The sequence below is a fragment of the Bubalus bubalis genome, chromosome 22, assembly GCF_019923935.1.
Source record: "Bubalus bubalis isolate 160015118507 breed Murrah chromosome 22, NDDB_SH_1, whole genome shotgun sequence".
NCBI classification, from domain to species: domain Eukaryota; kingdom Metazoa; phylum Chordata; class Mammalia; order Artiodactyla; family Bovidae; genus Bubalus; species Bubalus bubalis.
Genome location: NC_059178.1, coordinates 33,242,902 through 33,267,446, shown reverse-complemented (window position 1 = coordinate 33,267,446; position 24,545 = coordinate 33,242,902). Strand labels below are relative to the sequence as shown.

Genomic DNA, 24,545 nt, shown 5'->3' with positions numbered 1-24,545 from the left:
AAGTAATGTTTCTGTATATGATTAATTTAGCATTTCAATACATACTTACTGAAGGCTGTATTTTTTAATGTCATTTATTTGTGTTGTCCAGTCTATGGTAATATGTATTATAATTAAGTTTAACAGTGAAATATGTAACCTCCAAATCAAGGTGTTTTCTGTGTTTCTACTTTAATAGAGAATGAGAAAATTAAAGAATTTTGCCTTAACTAAAAAAACAAGACAAAAACTGGATTCTATTACTGGATTAAAAGTATTTGTCTAATATACAGATATTTCTTTTTACCACCTCCAAACAGTATTGCTCAAATGCCCTTTTTTCTGTCCTATTCTTCCTCCCTTTCTGCAGCCTGTTTCTATGATGTTAGGAACATCAAAGGACATTTATGTTCCACTCATCTGTAAGCTTATTTTGCCAGGAAATGTTGTATTTGAAGGAGAAAGCAGTGAGCCTGTAACAGATATAATTTTTATGCATAAGAGAATCTATTATAAAATCATTTCTTGCATGTTTTGTTATTAATAAAGAATTTGGGGTATTGGGTGCCAACTTAATATGGGAAGCTTTGGTTGCAATGAAAAACATCAGCACAATGCAAGTACAGAAATCTGACTCCCAGGCTCAACCATAATCTTAGAGTTCCCACCTGAGGCTCTTTCACACTATGAATAGACAGTTATTTCTTGTCCTAATTGATGCAAAAAAGTAAATAGTTTTTTTCTTCATTAAATTGGACACCTGTTACTGGGTTAAATATTCTAACCTCCAAATTTCCAGGAGAGACTTGGATTCTGTTTAAAAATGGACACTCCTTAATTTTGACTTTTGTGCTGCTCCTAGTGAGTGTTCTTTGGATGTTAACATTGGCCCAGTCCTTCTAGTGACAGGTGACATCTCTTTTGAAGCCCATCACCAGGAAGCAAGAACAAGAAATAGGACTGGGAGAGCTTCAAGAATTTTATGGGAAGAAATGGTGTATGTTTGGAAGAGGCCATGAGGTGTAGCATGCTCTGTCTCTGATAATGAGCTCATTTAGTCCCTTGTTTAATGTGACTGTCTTCTTGACCCTCAGATCAGATCCGATAGAGATAAAAACCTTTCTCTGCGGTACAGCGTAACTGGGCCAGGAGCTGACCAGCCTCCAACTGGTATCTTCATTATCAACCCCATCTCAGGTCAGCTGTCAGTAACCAAGCCTCTGGATCGTGAGCTGATAGCCCGGTTTCATGTAAGATTTCAACCAGCTGTTAATTCTTTGTATTAACACTCTTCCAAATACGTGCAAGGTTTAACATTTGTCTCTCATATTAGTCTTAAAGCTTTGATCCTGAATGTTTTAATGCCAGAAATGTATCTGTAGCCTTTTCAATTTAATATTTTTTTTATTTTTATAAAACAATTGTTTTTATAAAATTTATGAATGCTCATGATAAACAATGCCAAGGAAAAACTAAAAATTGCCTTAAGTCATATTACTATGACTTTGCATGCTGATACTTGCCTTCAGATATGTGGTTAAGAACTTACAAGAACAAATTGCCATGAAAGGGATCAAAGCTATTTCATGTAAATTACATACCGATCATTACATTTTTAATAGCTGTATAGTATTCCACTGAATGTATATAAACTATAATTTTAACAGCAGTTTCTTATAAAAATATTGGTTTGGCCCAAAAGTTCATTTGGGTTTGTTGTAAGACTTCATAGCAAAACCCTGATGAACATTTTAGCCAACCAAGTACATTTATGTTTGTCAGTTTATCTCCTGATACTATGATTACCATTAATTAGCATCATACAAAATGGATAGCGTATTTTCATTTTGTTATTTGTTGATCATATTATCTCCAGAAAGACGTGCCATTTTTATCTACCTACTGAGAATTAAGATTTCCCTTTTCTGCATAACCCTGCCAATACTTGGTTTCATTAACCTGCCAATCTGAGCAATCATTTCTTAGATATACTATCCAGTTATATTTCTTATGCTAATTTTATGTTACTTTTCTGTTTTATTCATTTCTTGATTGAGTTATAACAGCTTTTGTATATAGTTGTGCTGTGTGTGCTTAGTCACTCAGTCGTGTCTGACTCTTTGCAGCCCCATGGACGTTAGCCCAACAGGCTCCTTTGTCCATGGGGATTCTCCAGGCAAGAACACTGGAGTGGGTTGCCATGCCCTGCTCAAGTGGATCTTCCCAACCCAGGGATCAGATCCAGGTCTCCCACATTGCAGCCTCCTGCAATTCTTTACCATCTGAGCCACCAGGGAAACCCTTATATATAGTTATATGTTCCTGTTTTTAAATATATGTATGTATTTAAACGGAGAAGGCAATGGCACCCCACTCCAGCACTCTTGCCTGGAAAATCCCATGGACGCAGGAGCCTGGTGGGCTGCAGTCTATGGGGTCACTAAGAGTCGGACATGACTAAGCGACTTCCTTTCACTTTTCACTTTCATGCATTGGAGAAGGAAATGGCAACCCACTCCAGTATTCCTGCCTGGAGAATCCCAGGGATGGGGGAGCCTGGTGGGCTGCCGTCTATGGGGTCACACAAAGTCGGACACGACTGAAGCAACTTAGTAGTAGTAGTAGTATGTATTTAAAACTGGTTTTCCCAATTAAAAATTGTATTGAGTATTTAAAAAATCAAGAATTAATACTAAAGTATAAATTCCAGAAAGCATTTTTCTTTCCTTTTTTTCTAGCCATGCTTGCCCATTTTTCTGGAAGAGGATTTCAATGATTTTTTTTCATGTGTTTAATAGAGAAACCTAAATTGATCTTTATTCCTACTCCAATTTCTATATGAATAGCTAATAAAACTTTTAATTAAAGTATCATTTTCTCTTAGAAAAGAATATAGGTACAATGTAAAAACTTTTCAAATAATACAGTATTAGTAATAAAGTAAGAAGAATTTGCAATCCCAATACATAAACTAGTCACTTTTCTTTAAGTTTGGTAATATTCTGTAAGATGTTTATTTGTGTATAGATTCATAAATATATTTTTTTGAAATTGGGATTATTCTCTGAAACCAACTTTTGTCACTTAGCAATCATAAGATTTAGCATCTTTCCACATCTGGAATCATTATTTGTTTCTATTATTAGTTTTGATTGCTTGCTCTAACATAATTGTAACTAATTACCTACTGGCAGATACTTGGATGATTTAGTTCTTTCTACTTTATTTTACAACTATAAATCATGCAGCAATGAACAGCTTTCTGTACATTTTCCCATTATGTCCTCAGAAAAAATTCCTAAAATTGGAATTATTTGATAAATATAGTGAAATTGTTCTCTTTAAGAGTTGTATTGTGTTCCAGTACCTCCCCACTATAAAATAGATACTTGTCATTCCATATCAATTCCAGGCATTATTTATTTATTGCCAGTGCTATTTCTGAAAAATTTATCTTGATGCTTTAAGTTGCATGTGTTGAATATCCAATTAAAGTAAATTCCCTATTCCCGTCTTAGGTTGAATTTGGGGTGGGAAAGTTGTTACCTTTTCCTCCATCCACTTATAATAACCTTTTATCTACTAGAGATGTTGATACATGATTTTCATATATTTCCTTTGTTGTTATTTGTTTTCAAACTTTGCTTATAATTTTTCCCTCACTATAACTTACAGTTGTTACGTTATGATATTTGTCATTGTTTTGATTTTATCGTGCATTCTGGCTTTATTTTTATTAATTGTTGGCTGTGCTGAGTCTCTGTTATTGCGTGGGCTTTTCTCTAGATGTGGTGAGCCTACTCTCTAGTTGTGGCACTCAGGCTTCTCTTTGCAGTGGCTTCTTTTCTTGCAGAGCACAGTCTCTAGGGCGTGAGAGCTTCAGTAGTTGTGGCTCCCAGGCTCTAGAGCACAAGCTAAATCGTTGTGGCACATGTGCTTTAGCTGCTCTGCGACATGTGGGATCTTAGCTCACAGACCAGAGATCAAACCAGCATCTCCTGAATTGGCAGGTGAATGCTTTACCATTGAGCCACCAGGGAAGCCCCCCATTCTGGCTTTCTGGAGATGTTTAAAAAGATCTTTCCTACTCCAAGATGCTAATCTCCTGCATTTTATCTGTTTTATTTATTTATTTATATTTGCATCTAAATGTTTAACCTCTGTGGAGTTTATTTTAGTAAAAGAAGAAAGGTATATAGACCGACTTTGCTTTTCCTTTATGGCCAGCCCAGTTGTCTCAACACTATATGTATTGATTTAGTATTCCAATTGATTCAGCATCAATGTCATGATCATACTTAGTTGTCCCATACTTTTTATGTCACTTATGCTAATGTGTTTTTTAGACTATTTTTCTCAATATATTTTTTGAATTTTTGCACTTGTACAAACTTTTTAAATTATATAAGTTTTGAAAATTATTATATTCAAAAGCAGAGACATTACTTTGCCAACAAAGGTCCGTCTAGTCAAGGCTATGGTTTTTCCTGTGGTCATGTATGGATGTGAGAGTTGGACTGTGAAGAAGGCGGAGCGCCGAAGAATTGATGCTTTTGAACTGTGGTGTTGGAGAAGACTCTTGAGAGTCCCTTGGACTGCAAGGAGATCCAACCAGTCCATTCTGAAGGAGATCAGCCCTGGGATTTCTTTGGAAGGAATGATGCTAAAGCTGAAACTCCAAAACTTTGGCCACCTCATGCGAAGAGTTGGCTCATTGGAAAAGACTCTGATGCTGGGAGGGATTGGGGGCAGGAGGAGAAGGGGACGACAGAGGATGAGATGGCTGGATGGCCTCAATGACTCGATGGACGTGAGTCTGAGTGAACTCCGGGAGTTGGTGATGGACAGGGAGGCCTGGTGTGCTGCGATTCATGGGGTCGCAAAGAGTCGGACACGACTGAGCGACTGATCTAATCTGATCTGATCTGATATAGACAGATATAGACATATGATAGAGCAAGACACCCTAGACATAAACTGGCAAATAACATATGAAAAACTAAAAATGCGTTTTAAATCCTAAGTATCACTCAATTCTCTCCTCCCAAGGACCTTGATTGTTTTACCAGCCAATTCTCTTAAAAGCCTTAATGAACACATAATTCTAATGCTTTTTATTAATACATTGTTCTAAAATATAAAGAAGTTTTCAAGCCTTTTACAAAACAGCATCACGTTAATAGGGCAACTTAGTAAAGGTGGCAGGGCTTCCCAGGTGACGCAGTGGTAAAGAATCCACCCGCCAATGCAGGCGATTCAAAAGAGGAGAATTTGATCCCTGGGTCGGGAAGATCCCCTAGCATAATAGCTACCCACTCCAGTATTTCTGGCTGGCAAATTCCATGGACAGAGGAGCCTGGAGGGTTACACTCCATGGGGTTGCACAGAATAGGACATGACTGAGCACACACACAGATGGAGTAAAGTAGCATACAGTAGACCAGTCTCTAATTAGACTATCCTGTAATTTATGAATACAAAAAATACCAATCCAAAAATTTGAAATATTTCTTCTGCATGAATTCTTACTGGCTGAAGTCATGTGGTTAAATCTCAAAAAATAAATATTTTCAGGTCAGTGTTGGGGTAAATTCTTGCTCTCCAGATTCTCACTACTTGCACATAAATGAGCAATATTGATAACAAAATAGAATTAATTATAGAATGGCAGGGACAGTTCAGTATTAAAATCTCTTAATGTAATATATTAAATAAGTCAAGGGAAAAAGAGACTCTGTGTATGTTGAAAAGGCTTGTCTAATAAAATTTACAGTTTCATGTGCTAAATAACCTCAAAATTGAAAAAAAGATATGTTAATGCTTCTTTAAGTTGATAAAGCATATCCAGCAGAAACCAGTAGCCAGCATCGTACTTAACAGGAAAATCATAGAAGCACCGCCTTTAAAAAGAAACAGTTCAATGGAACACTACACAGCCTTTGAAAAGATTGAAATGGTTTTCTATGTGCTGGATGAAAAGATTTTGAAGATATTTTTCCAAGAGTAACTGAGTGATTATATTTGTTTAGAAAGGAAGAAAAAAGCTAAAATTTCTAGAAGGATACCTGTAATACTGAGAACTCAACCTTGGGAGAGGAACAAAGTGTCTTATGTACTTTTACTGTTTATGAGTGAACGACTTTTACAATAAAAAGAGTCAAAATTCCATGTGCACACTTCATTCTTTCCGAATTCTCATCTTTTCTCTTGTTCTCTATGAGTTCTTTAGGCCAGTTCCACATTTTTAATTACCCTGACTCTTTTGTATGGATTTAGCGAAAGGATTTGGAAGCTGGACAGAACTGGCTTAGGACAGGGGCTCTGTCAGTCAATAAACTGAGTAGAGTTACTTAGCTTTTCTGAAGCTCAATTTCTTTGCCTTCAAAGGTGGATTGTTTCTGCTTCACTCTTTTGTATATAGATTAGAGTCATAGAGCTCTGAGCAAGATGCCTATCAGCTATATCTCCCTTAATAATATAGTTTGGCTAACTTGTATTTTGATGGGAAGAATAGCTTTTGGTTTTCATCCATCTGTGCTGTTTAGGGCTATGGTTATGGTATCTTTTATCTTCTCACAGGAGACCTAAATCCATTAAATCATTTCATTTTCTAATTACTCTTGCAGTTGAGGGCACATGCAGTGGATATTAATGGAAACCAAGTGGAGAACCCCATCGACATTGTCATCAACGTTATTGACATGAATGATAACAGACCTGAGTTCTTACACCAGGTTTGGAATGGGACTGTTCCTGAGGGATCAAAGCCGGGTAAGTTGGAAGATCATAATTTGGAGGTTCCTTGAGGAAATACAGTGTTATCCAGCCCTCGTGTATAAGCTAGATGAGAAATCACGTGAGCCTTTAGTGTCATTTTCTTTCGTTCATGCTGCTTTTAGGCAAGACTTAATTCATTATATTTAATTTTTTAAATTTAATTTTGAATTTAAGAAAGCCTCGACATTTAAACTTAACACTATATATTTCCTTCACCATCTATACTGGTTTGTACATAAGCCAATTTATAGATATAACTGTGTCTTAAACTGGCACTTTTCCTGGTTCAGATACACTTGTCTGTATCTCAGAAGAGTAGAGGGGTGGAGCAGCTGGGGTGGGAAGGCAGGGCTGTGCGGGAAGTTCAACCATCTGTGGCTCTGTCTGAGTCACATTTTAGAGTCGAGTTCGTCGGTATTTTAAAATACAGGAAAAAAAAATCAAAGCATGTTAAACATATCCTTACTAAAACACAAGGCTTATACATATATTCTAAGGATAAATAAACGTTGTGCTTTTTTGCCTGGGGAAGGCTTTTGGTTTTTTAAAATCATTCATTGGTCCTTTTTCCTCTATTATTTCCAATTTCATAGAATTATCATTTCATAAAAATTACCAAAAATAAATCATTACAGATATATTTACTATGCATATGCGCATGCATTTCCGTAAAGCCTTCCCGTAAATAAATGACTCTGAATGATCAGGAAATGTAAAGACATTTCATGAGTTGATTTCCTACATTTGTTCTGTAAGTTTGAAAACATGCTTCTAGGCAAGATTTGATAGAGTCATGAATCTTAAGTTAAACTAAAATGCAGTGTTGTAAGCAGTATTTTGGTTCAAGATTCCAAAACACATTTTTTGTTTTGTTTTGTTTTAACCGTTCATTCAACAGATGTTTATAGAGCACATACTGTATGCCAGACATTGCTCCAGCACTGTAGATGCAGCCGTGATAAGTTAGTTGTGCCCTGTTGGAGCTTAAAATCTAGTAGAGGAGAACAGTAAAAGGCAAACAAGCAAGCAAATGTTTTAGGGAAAAAAATAAAGTTTTGGAAAAAAAAAAAATCAAACTTGGTACATAGTCAAATAGGATGTCTTGTTCAGAAGGACAAGCTCTGAAAAGAGATTTGAAGTATGTGAACAAGCCTTAGTTAATTCTGGGGCGAAAAAAAAATGTACCCTGTAGAGGGAACACTAGCTGTAAAGGCACTAAATCAAACTGATCTTAAGAGTACTAAAGAAGAAGGTAGCCTGGAGATGTAACATTTTATAATCCAAGTCTTACAAAAATTGTGTGGAGCAAACCATCTTAAATAATAACACTTTCTCTCTACTTCTCAATTGTAGTTTGTCTAACTAGTTTGAATGCATTTGATCGTAATGCTTTGTAGACTTCCTTTCCACAATATCTAATAAGTTTGAGTCCCTGAGTTTGTTACAATGTTCTTTTAATCTCCTCGGAAATAATGAACCCCAGTGCAAAACCCCGTATTCAGTGTACCAAAACAGTCATGCATGGAATGATTCCTCATGACCTCAGTAAACGGAGTGTGTTGTTACGCACTTGGCTTGCTTTCAGAAAGTAACTTAGGCTTTGTGGAGAATCATACCCCGCATGACATTTTAGATTCTACTGCACAACGGAAAAAAACGGCAGAGAGAAGGAATCGGTGGCCACAAAAGATGTTTCAAATGACATCTATGTTACTTATTATTTGCATTTTATATAAACGAAGGGATATATAAGATATATATCTGAAGGGATCCTTTCTTTGAATCATATAGTGAATTTGTCTTTTAAGTATATGGAAACATTTAGTCTTTATACATCTGTAAAAGAAATTTTTTTAACCATTTTCTTTTCAAGCAACTCAACTATAGTTTATATTTTTTGAAGCGAGTTCTGTTCTTATCAATAGTGTTTTAATCAAGGCTAAATGATTAAATGTTGGTCTGAAAAAATGGAAAGGGACTTCCTTGGTGATCCAGTGGTTAAGATTTCACATGCCAATGCAGGTTTGATCCCTGGTTAGGGAGCCAAGATCCCACATGCCTCTTGGTCAAAACACCAAAACATAAAATGAGAGCAATACTGTAACAAATTTGCTAAAGACTTTAAAAATGGTCCACATCTTTAAAAACAGAAGTTATTTTGTAAAAAAGAAAAAGTGGAATGAAGATTGATGAAGAAGGTAAATATCCCTTCTGTTTGGGAGACCCTGACGTGAAAGGCAACCATTCATTTTCCATGTTTGCTGTCTAGGAACATATGTGATGACCGTCACTGCGATTGATGCTGACGATCCAAATGCCCTCAATGGGATGCTGAGGTACAGAATCCTGTCCCAGGCGCCAAGCACCCCTTCGCCCAACATGTTTACAATCAACAATGAGACTGGGGACATTATCACGGTGGCAGCTGGACTTGACAGAGAAGTAAGCCAACTGAAATCTGTATTGAATTTGCTTGTAATCTTAAAAGTTCACTGGCTCACATCTATCTTGTCTCCAGGCTCAGTGGAGACAAAAGAGTCCCCCTGCCAATGCAGGAGACGTGGGTTCGATCCCTGGGTCAAAAAGATCCCTTGGAGAAAGAAATGACTCCAATATTCTTGCCTGGGAAGTCCCATGGACAGAGGAGCCTGGTGGGCTACGATCTATGGGGTCACAAAGAGTCAGACACGACTGAGCAACTGAGCACACACTCAATAACATCTCCACGAGATTATTCATGTGTTCATGGTCATGAAGAAATCGACTGTACTCTTTTACAGAATTTCAAGTTGGTTAAATGATGTACGTAAACTGGATAAATCATTGCTGGTCCATGTAATATTTAGGGTGGTCATTGACTAAGTTAAGCCAGTAACCTTCTGGTATCTACTTGTTAAACTTCTTTGCATTTTCTGTTTTCCCTCATACTCAAAGGATTTGATGAGGAATTAAATGAAAAATCGTGCCCAAATAAAGTGTACATACATTTAGGGTAATTTTTAACATTCGTATTTTGAAGAGGGTGCAAGTGACACGTGTGATGAGGTTTGTTTTTTTTTTTTTTTTTTTTTTTTTTGTGATCCTTGATTTGGTACAGAAGAGATGATCACTCTCTCTTTAACTCTAAGATGAACTTAAGAGGTTTGAACACCAAGAACTGCCTGCAATCCACTGACAGGGCTTTAAAGCTATAAACACAGAGAAACACGCTTCGGGCGTATATTTTGTTGTGAAGGCATACAGTGTTGACAGTATTGAAATATTATGTTGGATCACAGTCTGAGAAGGAATGGGTGTTTCATTCCTGCTAGAAGGGTCGTCTCACTCCGACAGAGCTGAGCCCACTGTCCTGTGGCACCCTGCTGTGTTCTGTTCACGTGATTCCTTCTGCCAGGAACGTCTTGCCCCTTTTTCTTGATCCTGAACCCTCCAGTTCTTCATGTTGCCTTTCAAGCCCTGCTTATATCCTTTCCTGAAAACTCCAGCCCTACTGAATTTTCCTATACCCTCTCTCCGTTCTGTTCTAACCATTTTCTTAGCGATTCTCAAGGTCATTATTGATTGTCAGTAATCATTGTGTGAGTGAATTGTCAAAGTGCCGACTCAGAGAGATCTGTGCTTGTAGGTTTCTGGCTGAGCCAGCTCCTGTCGTAATGAGACCTCGTATTATGTGTGTCAAAAGGAAACATTAGACCTACCATCATAAATATTATTGACAAGGATTTTAGGGCTTGGTTTTTATGACGTTTTATTTGTCTTAGTAAGTAGCATCCACTTGAATTGGATCGAAGAAAACATTACTATTTCAATTCATTATGTACGCAAGATAGAGGTGGCAACACTTTAATAAAGTAATATGAGCCAATCAAGATTACTTAATTCACAATTGAGCCCAGAGCCTTCCTTAGGAGTCAGATGGATGGCTAGTACGTTATGCCTGTTAACTCCCAGGTGCCAACAGTTCTTGCTCTAGGAACGTTTTGCACCAGAGATTGCTGAAATTTAGCTTTGCAGTAGTACCTTTAGTTCAGCGATATCTGGAACATGTATATCTTTTCACCTCTTCCATTACTGTATAAAATACTATTCTTAAATGTCAATAAATTCAGCATGAATACTGTATTTCATAGGAAAATATAACATATTTTTTTAATATTCTCAGCAGTGCCAGGCTGCTCACATCCTAAGGAGGTATATAGCTCATCTCCCAAACCTAATATTTCTCTTTCATTTCACACTCTCATTGTGAGATACAGAAATGGGACTTCATCTTGTTTCCATATAGTAATATTCCTATCACATTTAGCCTGGCTGTTTTATGAAAAGCAAGAGGCATAGAGAATGAAGGATAGTTTTGCCAAAGCAAACCAACTGTATTTAAAAATCAAAGAGACTGTATTTAGTTTAGGGGGTGAAAGTTGCAAGTCAGGCTATACTTTGGTTAAGTATATCTTGCAGTGGCCGGAAGCAACTATGCACAACCCGATGAAATGAAAGTGGACATGAATTCAAAGCTATAGAATCACAAGTTAGATACAGCATGAGAAATTGCTTCTTGACAGTGACGCTATTAAACACAACAATGAGTTACTAGGGAAAATTATGGAAAACCTTCCTTTTCTGAAAGTCATTTAACATGGCAAAATATATCTATGTCAGATGGTTTATGGTAATTCTGCCTGAGGCCAGGGATAAATTATGCTGACTTCTCCAGGCCTCATGTAAGCTGGAGATGCTTTTATTTCTATTAGATTTCACAGTTTTCTTTCTGTCCAAAGTCATTTCCGTTGTCATCCTCCCAGGATGGACGACACCTTTAAGTGATTGAACGCCTAATTATTGAAATGCTTACTGTGATTTAGCTTTTTCTTTTCCTTTCATCTCCAGGTTTTAAAAAATTCCAATTTTGGGGGTTCTACAGACCTAAAGCTTCACGCACAACACTCACCAGTCTTCAGTTTTTTAATCTCCATCTGATTTCTTTACTTTTTATCTTTTAGTTTTCTAAATATATTTTTAAAATTTATTTTATTAAAGTATAGTTGTTTTACAATGTGTTAATTTCTACTGTACAACAAAGTGATTCAGTTATATATATTTGTGTGTGTGTATATATATATATATAATGTGCCGTGTTGTGCTTAGTGGCTCAGTCATGTCTGATTCTTTGCGACCCCATGGACTGTAGCCTGCCAAGCTCCTCTGTCCGTGGGGTTCTCTAGGCAAGAATACTGGAGTGAGTTGTCGTCTCCTCCTCCAGGGGATCTTCCCAACCAGGGATCGTACCAAGGTCTCCCCCATTGCAGGCGTATTCTTTACTAACTGAGCCACCAAAGAAGCCCATATATATGTATTTATCTATCTATCTACTATATATATTTTTATATATATATATATATATAAATATATATAGTTTGGGATTCTCAGGTGACTCAGTGGGCAGAATCTGCCTGCCACTGCAGGAGCTGCTGGAGACACAGGTTCTATCCCTGGGTGGGGAAGATCCCCTGGAGGAGGAAATGGCAACCCACTACAGTATTCTTGCCTGGAAAATCCCGTGGTGGGCTACAGTCCACAGGGCTGCAAAGAGTGAGACACGGCTGAGTGGCTGAGCACACACGCACACATATATATGGTTCATTGCTGGATAGTGAGTCTAGTTCCTTGTGCTTTATAGTAGGGCCTTGTTGTGCTGCAATTCATGGGGTGGCAAAGAGTCGGACACAACTGAGCGACTGAACTGAACTTGTTTATCAATCTGACTTGTTGCCTGAGTTGGTGGTAACCATTCCTGGCATTTTCTTCTTTTCTCCAGCTTTTATATGTCCATCTCCTGCCCTTTTTGGTCAGGACTACTGGTGAGTTACCCTCTGCTTTGAATAATTCTGGCTTTACCTGGTATGGGCTATTTGACCTTTAGTGTCTTAACCTGAAACCTCAGCTCCCCCATCTGTAAATGGAGGTAATAATATTACATCTACTTCATGGGACAATTGGAAGGATTACATAACACGAAGCATATAGCATTCAGCACAGTGTCCAATGCATGTTAGCTCTCCTTTTCCCATGGCCATCATAGATCTAGCCTCAACATCCAGTGAGTGATCACCATCACTTTGACTTCTCATAATTTTTCTCATGGCAAGGAAAGAATTACACTTCCTGTTTTCCAAGCCAAGTAATACTTTCACTTGGGCTCTCAATTCTGAGTTCTTTCCTAAAGGAATGTTCTCTTGTCTTCTGTGGTCTTGGTCTTCCCTCCTCTGAAGGGTCTTTCCTAGAAACCCGACTGGTTCCTTCATAATCCTCCACCAGCTGAGTCTCCCCTCTGGTTGAAGGGCTCTACAAGACCCACAGCCTGAAGTCAGAGCTCTTCAACGTGGTGCCCCAGACCCTCTAGATTGCTGGTCCCAAAGCCTTCCTTAGTCTGAGCTCCTAGAATTCTTTACTTCCTGCTAGGAAGCCAGTGATGGCCTCCGCCCATACCACCACATGCCCGTCCTTGTACAGATCTGAGCTTCTCTGTTCTTCTGTGTCTGTTGTTTCTTCTGCCTGAAGATTCCTTTGCCATCTTCCTCTAGAACAGGCTAATACCCGGTCTCTGAGAGCCGCCCTCAGCCCCTCCCTGGGCTACCTACCCATAATGGCCTGTGTTCCTCAAGATACACGGACTGTGTTCCATGGACATCTTATCTGCCTTCCAGCTCCTGATATTCAGTGAGGTCCCTGTGTTCCTCTTCTTTTCACCCTGAACAGGAACCTGGAAGAAAAGTTCAAGTTATTAGATTTTCCTCTTCGTGTCAACACCAGACTCCCAGGGGCAGCCATACTTGCCCTTCACTCCACCCATTCTTGGCCTCCTTGGAATCTGGCTTTCCACCTGCTCCCCCATCTCAGGACACACTCACACCGTGCATTTATTGGAGAGCCCTCACATGGTGCAGCAGTTACTGGTACAGACTCTGGATTCAGAGAGAGCTGGTTTCAAGTCTTTTTTCTGCTATTTACAGCTCATGTCAGTGGGTGCTTCCCTGCTCCCCTAAGCCATGGTTTCCTCCTCTGTAAAATGAGGATAAAAATAGTCCACCTGCCTTACCAGTTTATTTTGAGACACAACATAAAGTGTGGCTCATACTTAGTGCTCATTCTCAATAGATGTCAGTTTTTATTATCAAGGCCCATAGAACAATGCCGGCATACAGTAACCATTCAAAAAATGTTTAGCCTACAAATGTATAAGGAAGATAGTACTGTCAGCCCTACCTCACAAATGAGGGAACTGGGGACTTTGCATTTAAGAATTTGAACAGGGTCACAAACCTGCACTTCCCTCCTAGGATCTCATGATATTACTTACTTGTCCATCCCCTAACCCAATGCATCCAAAAGCAAACCTGTCATCTCCCTAAACCTGTGCTTCCTGAGGAATTTTCAGCGTGACCAGTGCCCCCTCCCCAGTTTCCCAAGATCACGATCAACTTCATTGTGCCCTGCTCTCCATCCACTGATTGATTTCATCAAGTTCTTCTCAGTTTACCCACCAAGTTCATCTTGCATTTATTCTTCCCTCTAGGCTTGGAGGACAGGTTGAGATGCACCTCTTAAAGACTGCTCCCATCACTTCCTCCTGCTCTTACTATGGTTGCATTGCAGATTTAGCCACATGATCCATTCATATTTGTCGCTTTCATTGGTCTCTTGCTCTTAACGGCAGCAAGGCTATCTCTGGTTTTGTTTATTATTTTATTCAGGTAAATGCTACAATGTCTGGCATCCAGTAGACATTCATTAAATGTGTGCCAAGTGGATGGCGGAATGTTCTCACCTCTTGATTCACTTAGAGCACTCTAGTTCAGTGCTGTAGTTTCAAAATATGTCACATAAATATAGTGATTTTAATTGATACATCTAGAGAAAGCCACAGAACCCCAAGTCTTTTAGATGCTTACTCCATCAAGTAGAGACTGCCAGAGCACAAGCATTGTATTGGCTTTATTTTTAGTTATATTTATGGTCAGTGGTGCTAGTTTTCTATTTACAGTACTTTTATAATAAATTGTTTCTTAAAAGAGAGTTCCTGTCAAGATAAATAGTAAGTGACTCACGCTGTAGAAAGATGAGGATATAGCAGAATTGAGAAGATGGCATATGAATCAGTTTTGTAGTTTGGGATACAATGAGCTAGCTTATGCTCCCAGTATATATTTTAATGAATAAATGATAGCTAACCATGTATGGTTTTTTCCAAACTTGAAATTATTTTTATAGTATCACACAAGGTCCAAGGCTTCTCATACATTCATCCATCCAGCCACAAATTCAAAAGCATTTGTTCCTTGCTTATACTGTGGCAAGCATTATGTTATATACCAGGGGCATAAACATCGGCAAAGCAGTGACCCTGAGGAGGGATTTGTGTACATGTATATAGCTGGGGAAGACAGACAGATGGACTGATAACAGCCTCATAATGGAAGCAGTGATAGAGGTGTGTCCTGAGTTGCAAAACAACTCTTCCTCAAGGATTTTCAGAAATCATCTCTGGGGTGACTTTAAGCTTCATGCTTGCCAGACTCAGAAAAGGGGGAAAGGGTGTTCTGGGCCAGGGTTTCTCAACCTTGGCGCTATTGACATTTTGGACAGCATAAGCCTCTGTTGTGGGGGCCTGTCCTGTGCGTTGTAAGGTGTTTAGTAGCATCTATGGTCCCTACACATTAGATGTCAGTAGCACCGCCCAGCTGTTACAACCAGAAATGTCTCAGGATATTGACAGATGTCCTTGGGGGTGATGAGGGTAGGGGGCAAAATCATCCCAGTTTAAAAGCAGTGGTTTAGGCTGAGGAAAATGCAAATGCAGTTGTATAGAGATGTGAAGGCGTTTGAAGATAGATATTGGGTTGGCCAGACATTTGCGTGTTTCAGTGCCATCTTATGGCCAAACCCAAATGACCCTTGTGGCCCACCCAATACAAACAGCTCAAGATATGGGGTAAATAAATGGAAAGTGAGAGCTTTGGTGGGAAAGGGGAGTCAGGGGATGGAAGAACTGACAACAAGGAGAGGAGTTGAGATTTTATCCTTTCTAGAACAGAAAGCAAGGAAATGTTTTTAAGCAAAGTTCCCTTGATCAGACACAGGACTATGAGGGTGGGAAGTCAACTTCTTAGGAAATCTAAATGTCAGTCATTCAGAACTAGATGCCCAGTGACTAAATTAGGCAAGAAGCTCTAAATAGTTTGGTAGTCTAAAACATAGACTGTTGTGTCTTCCTTACTAAATGTAAAATTGTTTTACCAATCAGGCAGTTAAATTCAGACTATGTTATTTAACAAGTTGGCATTTTTCTTTACTTGAAGAAACACTGTGTTTTAGAAATAACAATGTTCTTTTGTAACTTAGAATTCTCAAGACTAGCTTGCAGCAATAGGAAATTTCAAGTATTAGCTATTGATCCCAATATTTCAGCTCAGTGAAAAATTGGGCCTATTATACTTACATAATTCTAAAGGTCTTTGTAAAATAGATATTAACAAAAACCCATTATCTCTAGATAATGCCGATGTATGTTTTTTTTATCTTATGTAAACATATTTATATTTTTTGATAATGCTCATCTGTTTCTGAAAAGAACAGCCAACAAAAATGGCATTTCAAAGTCATAACAAATTTTTTTATTTTTCATGATTTTCAGCTGGGAGGATAAACAGAATACCCTACAAAATTCTCTTGATAACCATGAGAGCATTAAGCTGAAATGACACTCTTGATTGGGAATGGAAATCATTGAGAAATATTTTAGTCTATGTAAGCATTATGGTGAAGGGTTATGGGTTAAGAAAAATTAAAATGGCTCAACCAGCCCTATTCCTTTGTTTCTTTTTTTCCATTCAAAAAAGTGGGGTATTTTTTTTTAAGACAAATGAAAAGGAATGGAAATAAATAACTGCTAAGAGATTGGCATAGTGGTGGGCAGGCTAAAAATTGAATGTGTGAGGTTTGACTTTCACTCTTACCCCTTCTTTGCCTTGCCCACAAACATCTAAAGCAAAAGCTACAATTTGTGTCTGTTCTCTCACAGCTCCCCAAATCCCTCAAGAGTGGTCATTCATAATGTCAGCTATATTTAGAATTAAGGGAAACGGGCTTTGCAGTGACCATTTATCTTTTTGTATGAAGAAGTGAGTTTAATTGTTAAGGATATTTTAGCGTTTTTTAATGATCTCTATATTTTTTATCTGTGCCAATTTCCATGGAGATTTCAAATGATTTTAGGTATTTGTTTGGTTTGATTTGGTTTAGTTGCTAAGTTGTGTCCGACTCTTGTGATCCCATGAACCGTAGCTTGCCAGTCTCCTCTGTCTATGGGATTCTCCAGGCAAGAGTACTGGAGTGGGTTGCCGTTACCTTCTCCAGTTTATTTTGTTTAGGTTTTCCTAGTATAAAACTAAGTCAGCCAGTGCTGTGGACTGTCTCAGACACTCTCAGGATTTTCCTATTAGATACATTACAACTGACCCTTGACTCCCCTTTAAAAAGTTCAATCTGGTATTCGAAAGCAGTGATGTAAATTTGATATTAACCATCTATGTGAAAATATATCCATATTCATCATAGGTCTATGGACTCAGTGAGTGTTACACTCAAACAGAGGTCCACTGAGAGGGCACCTATAAAAAAGCCTACTAGGTTCCAAGATGAAGACTATAAACAGAAACTCTTTGTTTTGGTCTTCACTTCATTTAACAATATATGTCTCCTCTATAGTTGTAAATAGTGTGCACTGAAGGAAATTAGAAGAAAATACTGCATCAACTTTGCTATAATAGAAGGAACATATGTAAAGATGTATAAAAGGAAAGCATATATACTTTATGAATTATATATGCTTTCTTCTCCCTCTCAAGTTTCTTGATTGTTTTTAGTAGCCTAAACTGGGTAGAAATTAACATCTGAGAAAGTAAATACAAACCACATGACTGAAATGCTTGATGACAGTGTTGTGAAGTTTGGAAGAAAATGAAAAGCTGAAACCAGATGGAAGTTTCGGCTTAGCAGCGAATTTCACACATCTGCCACGCGTTCCTTTCCGCCAGTCGAGGTGAAAACATCCAGTTAAATCTCTCTAGACAAGGACCAGACCTGTGCTTCACAAGTTCAAGTAAACTCCACTTGGGAAATTTCAAGTCCTGTTAATCAGAGTGAATAATGCCGTGCTTTTCTGGGTATAATCAAGAGCCACTTACAGAACAACTGTGATGTCTTCTTGAGGAATTTGTTTCATTTAAGTTGTTATCTTTATGTCTTTTTAGAAAGTACAACAGTATACGTTAATAATTCAAGCTACAGACATGGAAGGCAATCCCACATATGGCCTTTCCAACACAGCGACGGCTGTCATCACGGTGACGGATGTCAACGACAATCCTCCGGAGTTTACTGCCATGACAGTAAGTACAGACTGTCACTCACAGGACTCGAGGGCTGTGGTCCATTACCGCGAAGTTTCGTCATGAATAATAGATGCGTTAAATAGAGCCGGAACTTGCTTCATTCACCTCATTGTAGAATGGCTGCTGACTCCCATGTTTTCTGTCACTTACACCAGACTTTTAAATGAGGCACCAAACTAATTTGTTCTTTTGTCCTCTCCAAGTCCACTGATAAAGTTATTAAAACATCCTGCCTGGAAGAAATGACCTAAATAGACTTTAGGCTGTTTTAACAAAATATTTATAAATATCTTAAGGTCCACAAACCATGTGACTGATTGATGCTACTTTTTCAGCAGATAATTATGATCTCTTGGCTAAAATGATTTCCTTGACAAGTCCTTTCTTCTGACCCCCACTCATGAATCATCCAGATACCCACAGAATTTACTATTACTGAAATTAATTTTATATTTTAATTTTAATGAAACTATAACATAATTTGGAAAAAAATAATTTGAGGGCCACATAGAGTTATCGTATTTTTAATGTCAAACATAAATGCTGTGATTACCTGCATTACTAATCTCCTCGCTTAGTGTGGATAATAAAGATTTAATGGGGCAGTAAAATCAGGGCAATGTGATCATCGAGACATGCCGTCCTTCAGGGGTGCCCGTCGCTGCTCTGAATCAGCTTTGTCTTTTCTTGCAGTTCTATGGTGAAGTCCCTGAAAACAGGGTAGATGTCATCGTCGCTAATCTAACAGTGACAGATAAGGATCAGCCCCACACACCGGCCTGGAACGCCATCTACAGAATCAGCGGTGGAGACCCCGCCGGCCGCTTTGCCATTCAAACTGACCCCAACAGCAACGACGGCTTAGTCACCGTAGTAAAAGTAAGTGCCATGGTCTCTCTGGCGGCCACTCGGCCACGACCGTATGTACCACCCACCGCTTAGTTTGTTATTGACTCAGGACATTTTCTTTCAACCGTCTCTATGCTGTGCTTAGTCGCTCAGTCACATCTGACTCTTTGCTACCACGTGGACTGCAGCCTGCTAGGCTTCTCTGTCCATGGGGATTCTCTAGACAAGAATACTGGAGTGGGTTGCCATGCCCTTCTCCAAAGGATCTTCCCAACCCACAGATCAAACGCAGGTCTCCCACATTGCAGGCAGACTCTTTGCCATCTGAGCCACCAGGGAAGCCCCTCTCTAAATCAGAGTTAATGTATTTGGGGGAGTCACGTTTGTTATTTTTTACTTACGTTGCTGCCAAGGCCAACATAGTCTCACTCTCTCCCTGGAATATGATTGATTTTCAATCATCCGAGTGTTTTAACAGTGAATATACAACAGTCCTCAGCAGTGTTAACAGTCAGTGCAGTGAATGTGTTAGTGTTATGTTGTGGAATTTTATATGTGTGTATATATATATATACACACACACACATATGTAACATCTCTTTATTTTATTTATTTTGACTGGGTCATGCTGTCTGGCATGTGGGATCTTAGTCTCCTGACTTAGGTATTGAATTGGTGCCCCATGCATTGGGAGTCTTAACCGCTGGACTACTAGGGAAGTCCCACATCATAGAGTTTTCATGGCCAACTGATACCTATTAGGAAGGATTCCCCACACCTACTATTCTTATGTCTACAGGCTGCTTTTAGAATATTGGCTCAGGGAACAAACCAGAAAATACCACCAATGTATAACTAGATGAGTGTAAGCGATGAGAGGGCCTACGCTCTTAAAAGGTTTTGAATTTACTTTGCCGTTTTTAAATGCCATTTTTAAGAAATTGGTTCTTCTAATTTTTCATTGTCAAAAAGTAAAACAAAGCTGAGTTCTGGAAGTAAAAGGGATGTTAACTTCACATGTAACAAACAGACAGTGCTAATGGAAACCCTCTGTTAAGTGAGCATCGCTTTCAAGCCACCCAGGCAAGAGTTTGCTTCTTTGCCTCCCATTCCAACACTCTTGGGCTTCCCAGGTGGCCCTAGTGGTGAACAATCTGCCTGCCAATGCAAGAGACGCAGGTTCGATCCCTGGGCTGGGAAGATCTCCTAGAGGAGGAAATGGCAACCCATTCCAGTATTCTTGCCTGGAAAATCCCATGGACAGAGGAACCTGGCGGGCTCCAGTCCTTGGGTCTCAAAGAGTCAGACATGACTGCGTGACTAACACTTTCATTTTTTTCCAAAGATCTTAGATAAGTAAACATTGTCAGCGATGTTTCATGGGTCTAGTACACTCACTCAAAAGAATTCTGTAGTATTTCCTGGCTTCTTTGTTGTCTTGTTTAAAATAATTCAGAAAGGGAAGTTGAACTGGGGATTTTAGAGTGAGAATAAAAAAATTTCTCAATCAGAGTTGAGGAGGTGGTCTAGGTGAAGAAACTAGTGTGGTCTGTGCTAATTTCATGACTTTTTCAGTAGCTTCTGCCCTTGGTCTTTCTTAGACTCCCCAGGATGTCAGGAGAGCTCTTTTTCTCATACTATTAGTATTTCATACAGTAATGCTTATGGGTATCTTAACTGGAAGATCATCAATGAAATTAAGAGGGAAAGTCCAGTCTGGTCACTTGACTCCTGGTAACTTTTCTACTGACAATGAGATTCAGTGAAACTTTAAGAGCTAATGTTTACATTATCTGTGCATTGCCTTTATTTCTAGTGGCATGCTTAGATTTGGCATTTGTACAGACCAGTAAAATCCTCAAAATTACTTTGGAAAACAGCCATAGATTTAGTTTGCTAACTAAGGAAAAAATAAAAAGTCCTTCTACCTGTGAACACTATTTTTTAATTGTATATATGTGAATACTCTGAAATGTATACTTGAAATTATGAATGAACTTTTAAATAAGAAAAGTTTAGCTTTGTGAAAAAAAAATCACATTTTCTAGTTTTTGTTTTGTCCACTTCATCGCAGACTGTTTAAAAGCTTTCCTGGGTGAAGAATGGTCTTTGTACCAGTGTTTGAGAGTACAATCTAGACCATCATGTTCTCACTGAATCCCAGATTATTTAGTAGTTGTTTGTTGTTTTTTGGTAAACAATGCTGCTCTTAAGAATATGTAAGTTCTTAGATGTAGCTCAATAAATGCAGTGTGCAATAGTAATAAGCATTATTTTGTGAACATAAGTCTTTGAAATGCACAAGGTACATAAATATCTTGTAGAAGTAGGTTACGTTGTGATAAATATTTCAATCATTGGCCATGCTAATGCATGTTTTCCAGAAATTTGAGAGGAACCTATGTTGTAGTGAATAAAAAATTAATGTTTTAGAAATGGAGTTACTAGAAGGATCAACTTCAAAATGCAAATATTCTTATTTCCTGCAAAAATATGGTTTCTCCTTTAAAAAAATTTTTTTTTTGGTTCTTCCAGCCAATCGACTTTGAAACAAATAGGATGTATGTCCTTACTGTCGCTGCAGAAAATCAAGTGCCATTAGCCAAGGGTATTCAGCATCCACCTCAGTCAACTGCGACTGTGTCTGTCACAGTTATCGATGTGAATGAAAATCCTTATTTTGCCCCAAATCCAAAGATCATTCGCCAAGAAGAAGGCCTTCACGCCGGTACCGTGTTAACAACGTTTACTGCTCAGGACCCAGATCGATATATGCAGCAAAATATTAGGTATCAGGTGCCATTGATGGTGTTTTTGTCATTTTCATTATGTTCTATGCCGTGCATAAAATTTTTCATCATTTGGGTGAGAAATTTTCATTAGCACCCATACTCCTTACTACAAGATTATTTTTAATTATTTGATGTAATTTTTTCAGTGGATCAATGAGTATATTAGACAGGAGATATATAAATGGATCTACTCTTTTATCATTTAAAGAAACAAAAGTTTTCAGCCTCTTTTTTCTGTCCTTGCTCCTTTTAAAACATCTTTAGTAATAATTTAGCCTGTGCTTTTATGCCAGCCATCACAAAAAGCTTCTACCGTGAGTAAATAGGAGAGTCTCAGAAAGCTTATAACATTTATCTCTTTTCTACACATCAGGAAGAAAAGAAAACTCATGCCAGCACCAAGATATAAGAGCTAATTATTTTCATCCCTCACCTGTACAATGGTTAGAGGACTTATAAAATATATCTGTAAAGATTTCCAGCCTCAGCAAAATCTAATTTATCCTTCCTGATGAGGGTTGGCAGAGCATACCCCGCATGACTATTATCCATCGCTGGTGATGGTAATTTTAAAAATTAGCTCATATTTTATTTAACTCCTTTCAGTACTGTTGATAACAGATAACTGTGTATCTTCTTCTTCATTTCTCTGTACACTGGAATCAAGACAGATGAATAGCTAGTGAACAGGTGTATTGAAGTCATGTAACTTTTTACCTCTCCAAACGGGATATGTTTTCCAATTTGTATATTGGTTATCTAAGCTTGAAAAGCTCATCCCCACCCCAAATAAAAAAGCAAATACAGATAAATCTACTCAGACCACAGGATTCCCCTTGAAGGGTGTAGTTCTGAGGTTTGGCCCAGGTGGGCGATCCTAGGAGAAATGGGATTATGGGAGCAGGGAGAGGACGGTGGTCTCCTCATTGTGACCGAATCCCCACCACGATAAGGTAGTAAATGTTTAAGGAGTGTTCTATGATAGAAAATTCAACTTCTATTATAATTTCTCTTAAGCCCTATACAGTAGGGCTACTGCTCACTTAGAAGATATATTAGAACTATTTTATATGGACCATTGCTCTCTTATGAACTAGATAAGAGCTTATAATGAGACCTGTCAAATCTGCCCTAGCCCCAACCCACAGTACAGAAACTGAGTTCCTCATCTTTCTCCTCTACCACCTATGTAACGTTTACTTCACGCCTGGCCACGCAACACACAAACCATGTTGCCTCCCAAACCACTGCCGCAGAAATACTCGCATTACAGCTGTTGGTCCCAGCCATCACCTACAGAAATGCAAGTTAACATGCTGTTTGTGTCTGGGACTAAACCAGAAAAATCAGCTTCCTATTTTAAATTTCATGTCAAAAGAAATAAACTTACTGCATTTTCATTTTGTAGATACACAAAATTATCCGATCCTGCAAACTGGCTAAAAATAGACTCTGTGAATGGGCAGATAACTACCATTGCTGTTTTGGACAGAGAATCACCGAATGTGAAAAACAATATATACAATGCTACTTTCCTTGCTTCTGACAATGGTGCGTAATTAAATACAGTCACTGTATTTGTCCTGGATGTTGTTAAAGGGAGTAGAGCCTCATCACAAATGCATCATCAGGAAATGAGGTTTTCTAGGAAACCCAGTTGTCTAGAAAAATTTCATTCCATCCAAGGCGCCAATGACCTTCCCTGCTCTGAGGCCCAGCTTCTATTTTCCATTTCCTTTGGGCGTTCTGTATTTGCTGCCTTCTGCAATGAACGCCCCCAGGGTCCTTACACCCTCCATGGTCACCTAGCATTGTGATCACAGGCTTTGTGATTGTTCTGCTCTGCTGTACCTTGATGGCACAGTAGCCCCACACGCTGTGTTTTTCGACGTGGTCATTTTTGATTTCTTCTAATCAGCATGTTTGCTACCATCAGTCTGTCTATCTTTAGCACTTTTCCTCTAATTCTCTAACTCTAGTGTGCCATGTCTAGGAAACTCTTAATTTCTTGCATAAGTTAAAATAATTGAATATTTGAGCTTTAGAATGTTGGTTTTGAAAAACATAAACATATAGTTTAACATCTTTTTTTTTTTTTCTTTCTTGGTCTCTTCTGGATTCTAAATGGCCGAGGTTAACAGATAGCACTTTTTTCTTTATATCTAGAACGTAAAAATGACTTACTTTAAACTGGAATTGGACTTGTTTTAGGTCTCAATATGATATGGTTTAGGAGTGAAGCTTTGAAATTCCACCTGACCTCCCCTCCCCCCTGGATCCAGACTCCATTTATACTATTTTTCTAACTGCAAGATTAGCAATGTGGTTTTAAATCTGTCCATTTCCTTTTTCTGTTGAATACGGATAATGGTAGCAGTATGTAACTCGTGTACAGGGGAAGATAACAAGGCTTGTATACATAAAACTTTTAAAACAGTGCCTGGCACAAACTATACACTCAAGTAATTATTTCTATGCTGTGTAAATAGTTTTAAAACTAAATCACAGCCATCTTTTAAAATAGTTTTAATGTTGGACTGTGAATGTGAGCATCTAATAAAAATAGTAGGCTTTTTCTATTTGGTGGCCAAGATGTGCAGTTTGAAAAACATTGCCTGTCAACGTTTTTGATAAGAACAGTTTCAAAGAACCATTCCTAATCCTGTATAAGATGATTCAATGAGATCATTATCTGTTA

At 38.4% G+C, this 24,545-nt stretch overlaps 1 protein-coding gene across 2 annotated transcripts in view; it reads left to right on the top strand.

Moving 5' to 3' along the window:
* The window catches only part of CDH2 (cadherin 2), a 247,523-nt gene that overhangs the window by 182,922 nt on the left and 40,056 nt on the right, over positions 1–24,545 (top strand). For both annotated transcript variants that reach the window (XM_025273239.3, XM_044934638.2), the window contains exons 5-11: positions 1,074–1,229; positions 6,606–6,750; positions 9,026–9,198; positions 18,066–18,203; positions 18,900–19,085; positions 21,591–21,844; positions 23,256–23,398. In XM_025273239.3, the coding sequence (XP_025129024.2) occupies positions 1,074–1,229; positions 6,606–6,750; positions 9,026–9,198; positions 18,066–18,203; positions 18,900–19,085; positions 21,591–21,844; positions 23,256–23,398 (1,195 nt within the window). The remainder of the gene's footprint in view (positions 1–1,073; positions 1,230–6,605; positions 6,751–9,025; positions 9,199–18,065; positions 18,204–18,899; positions 19,086–21,590; positions 21,845–23,255; positions 23,399–24,545) is intronic.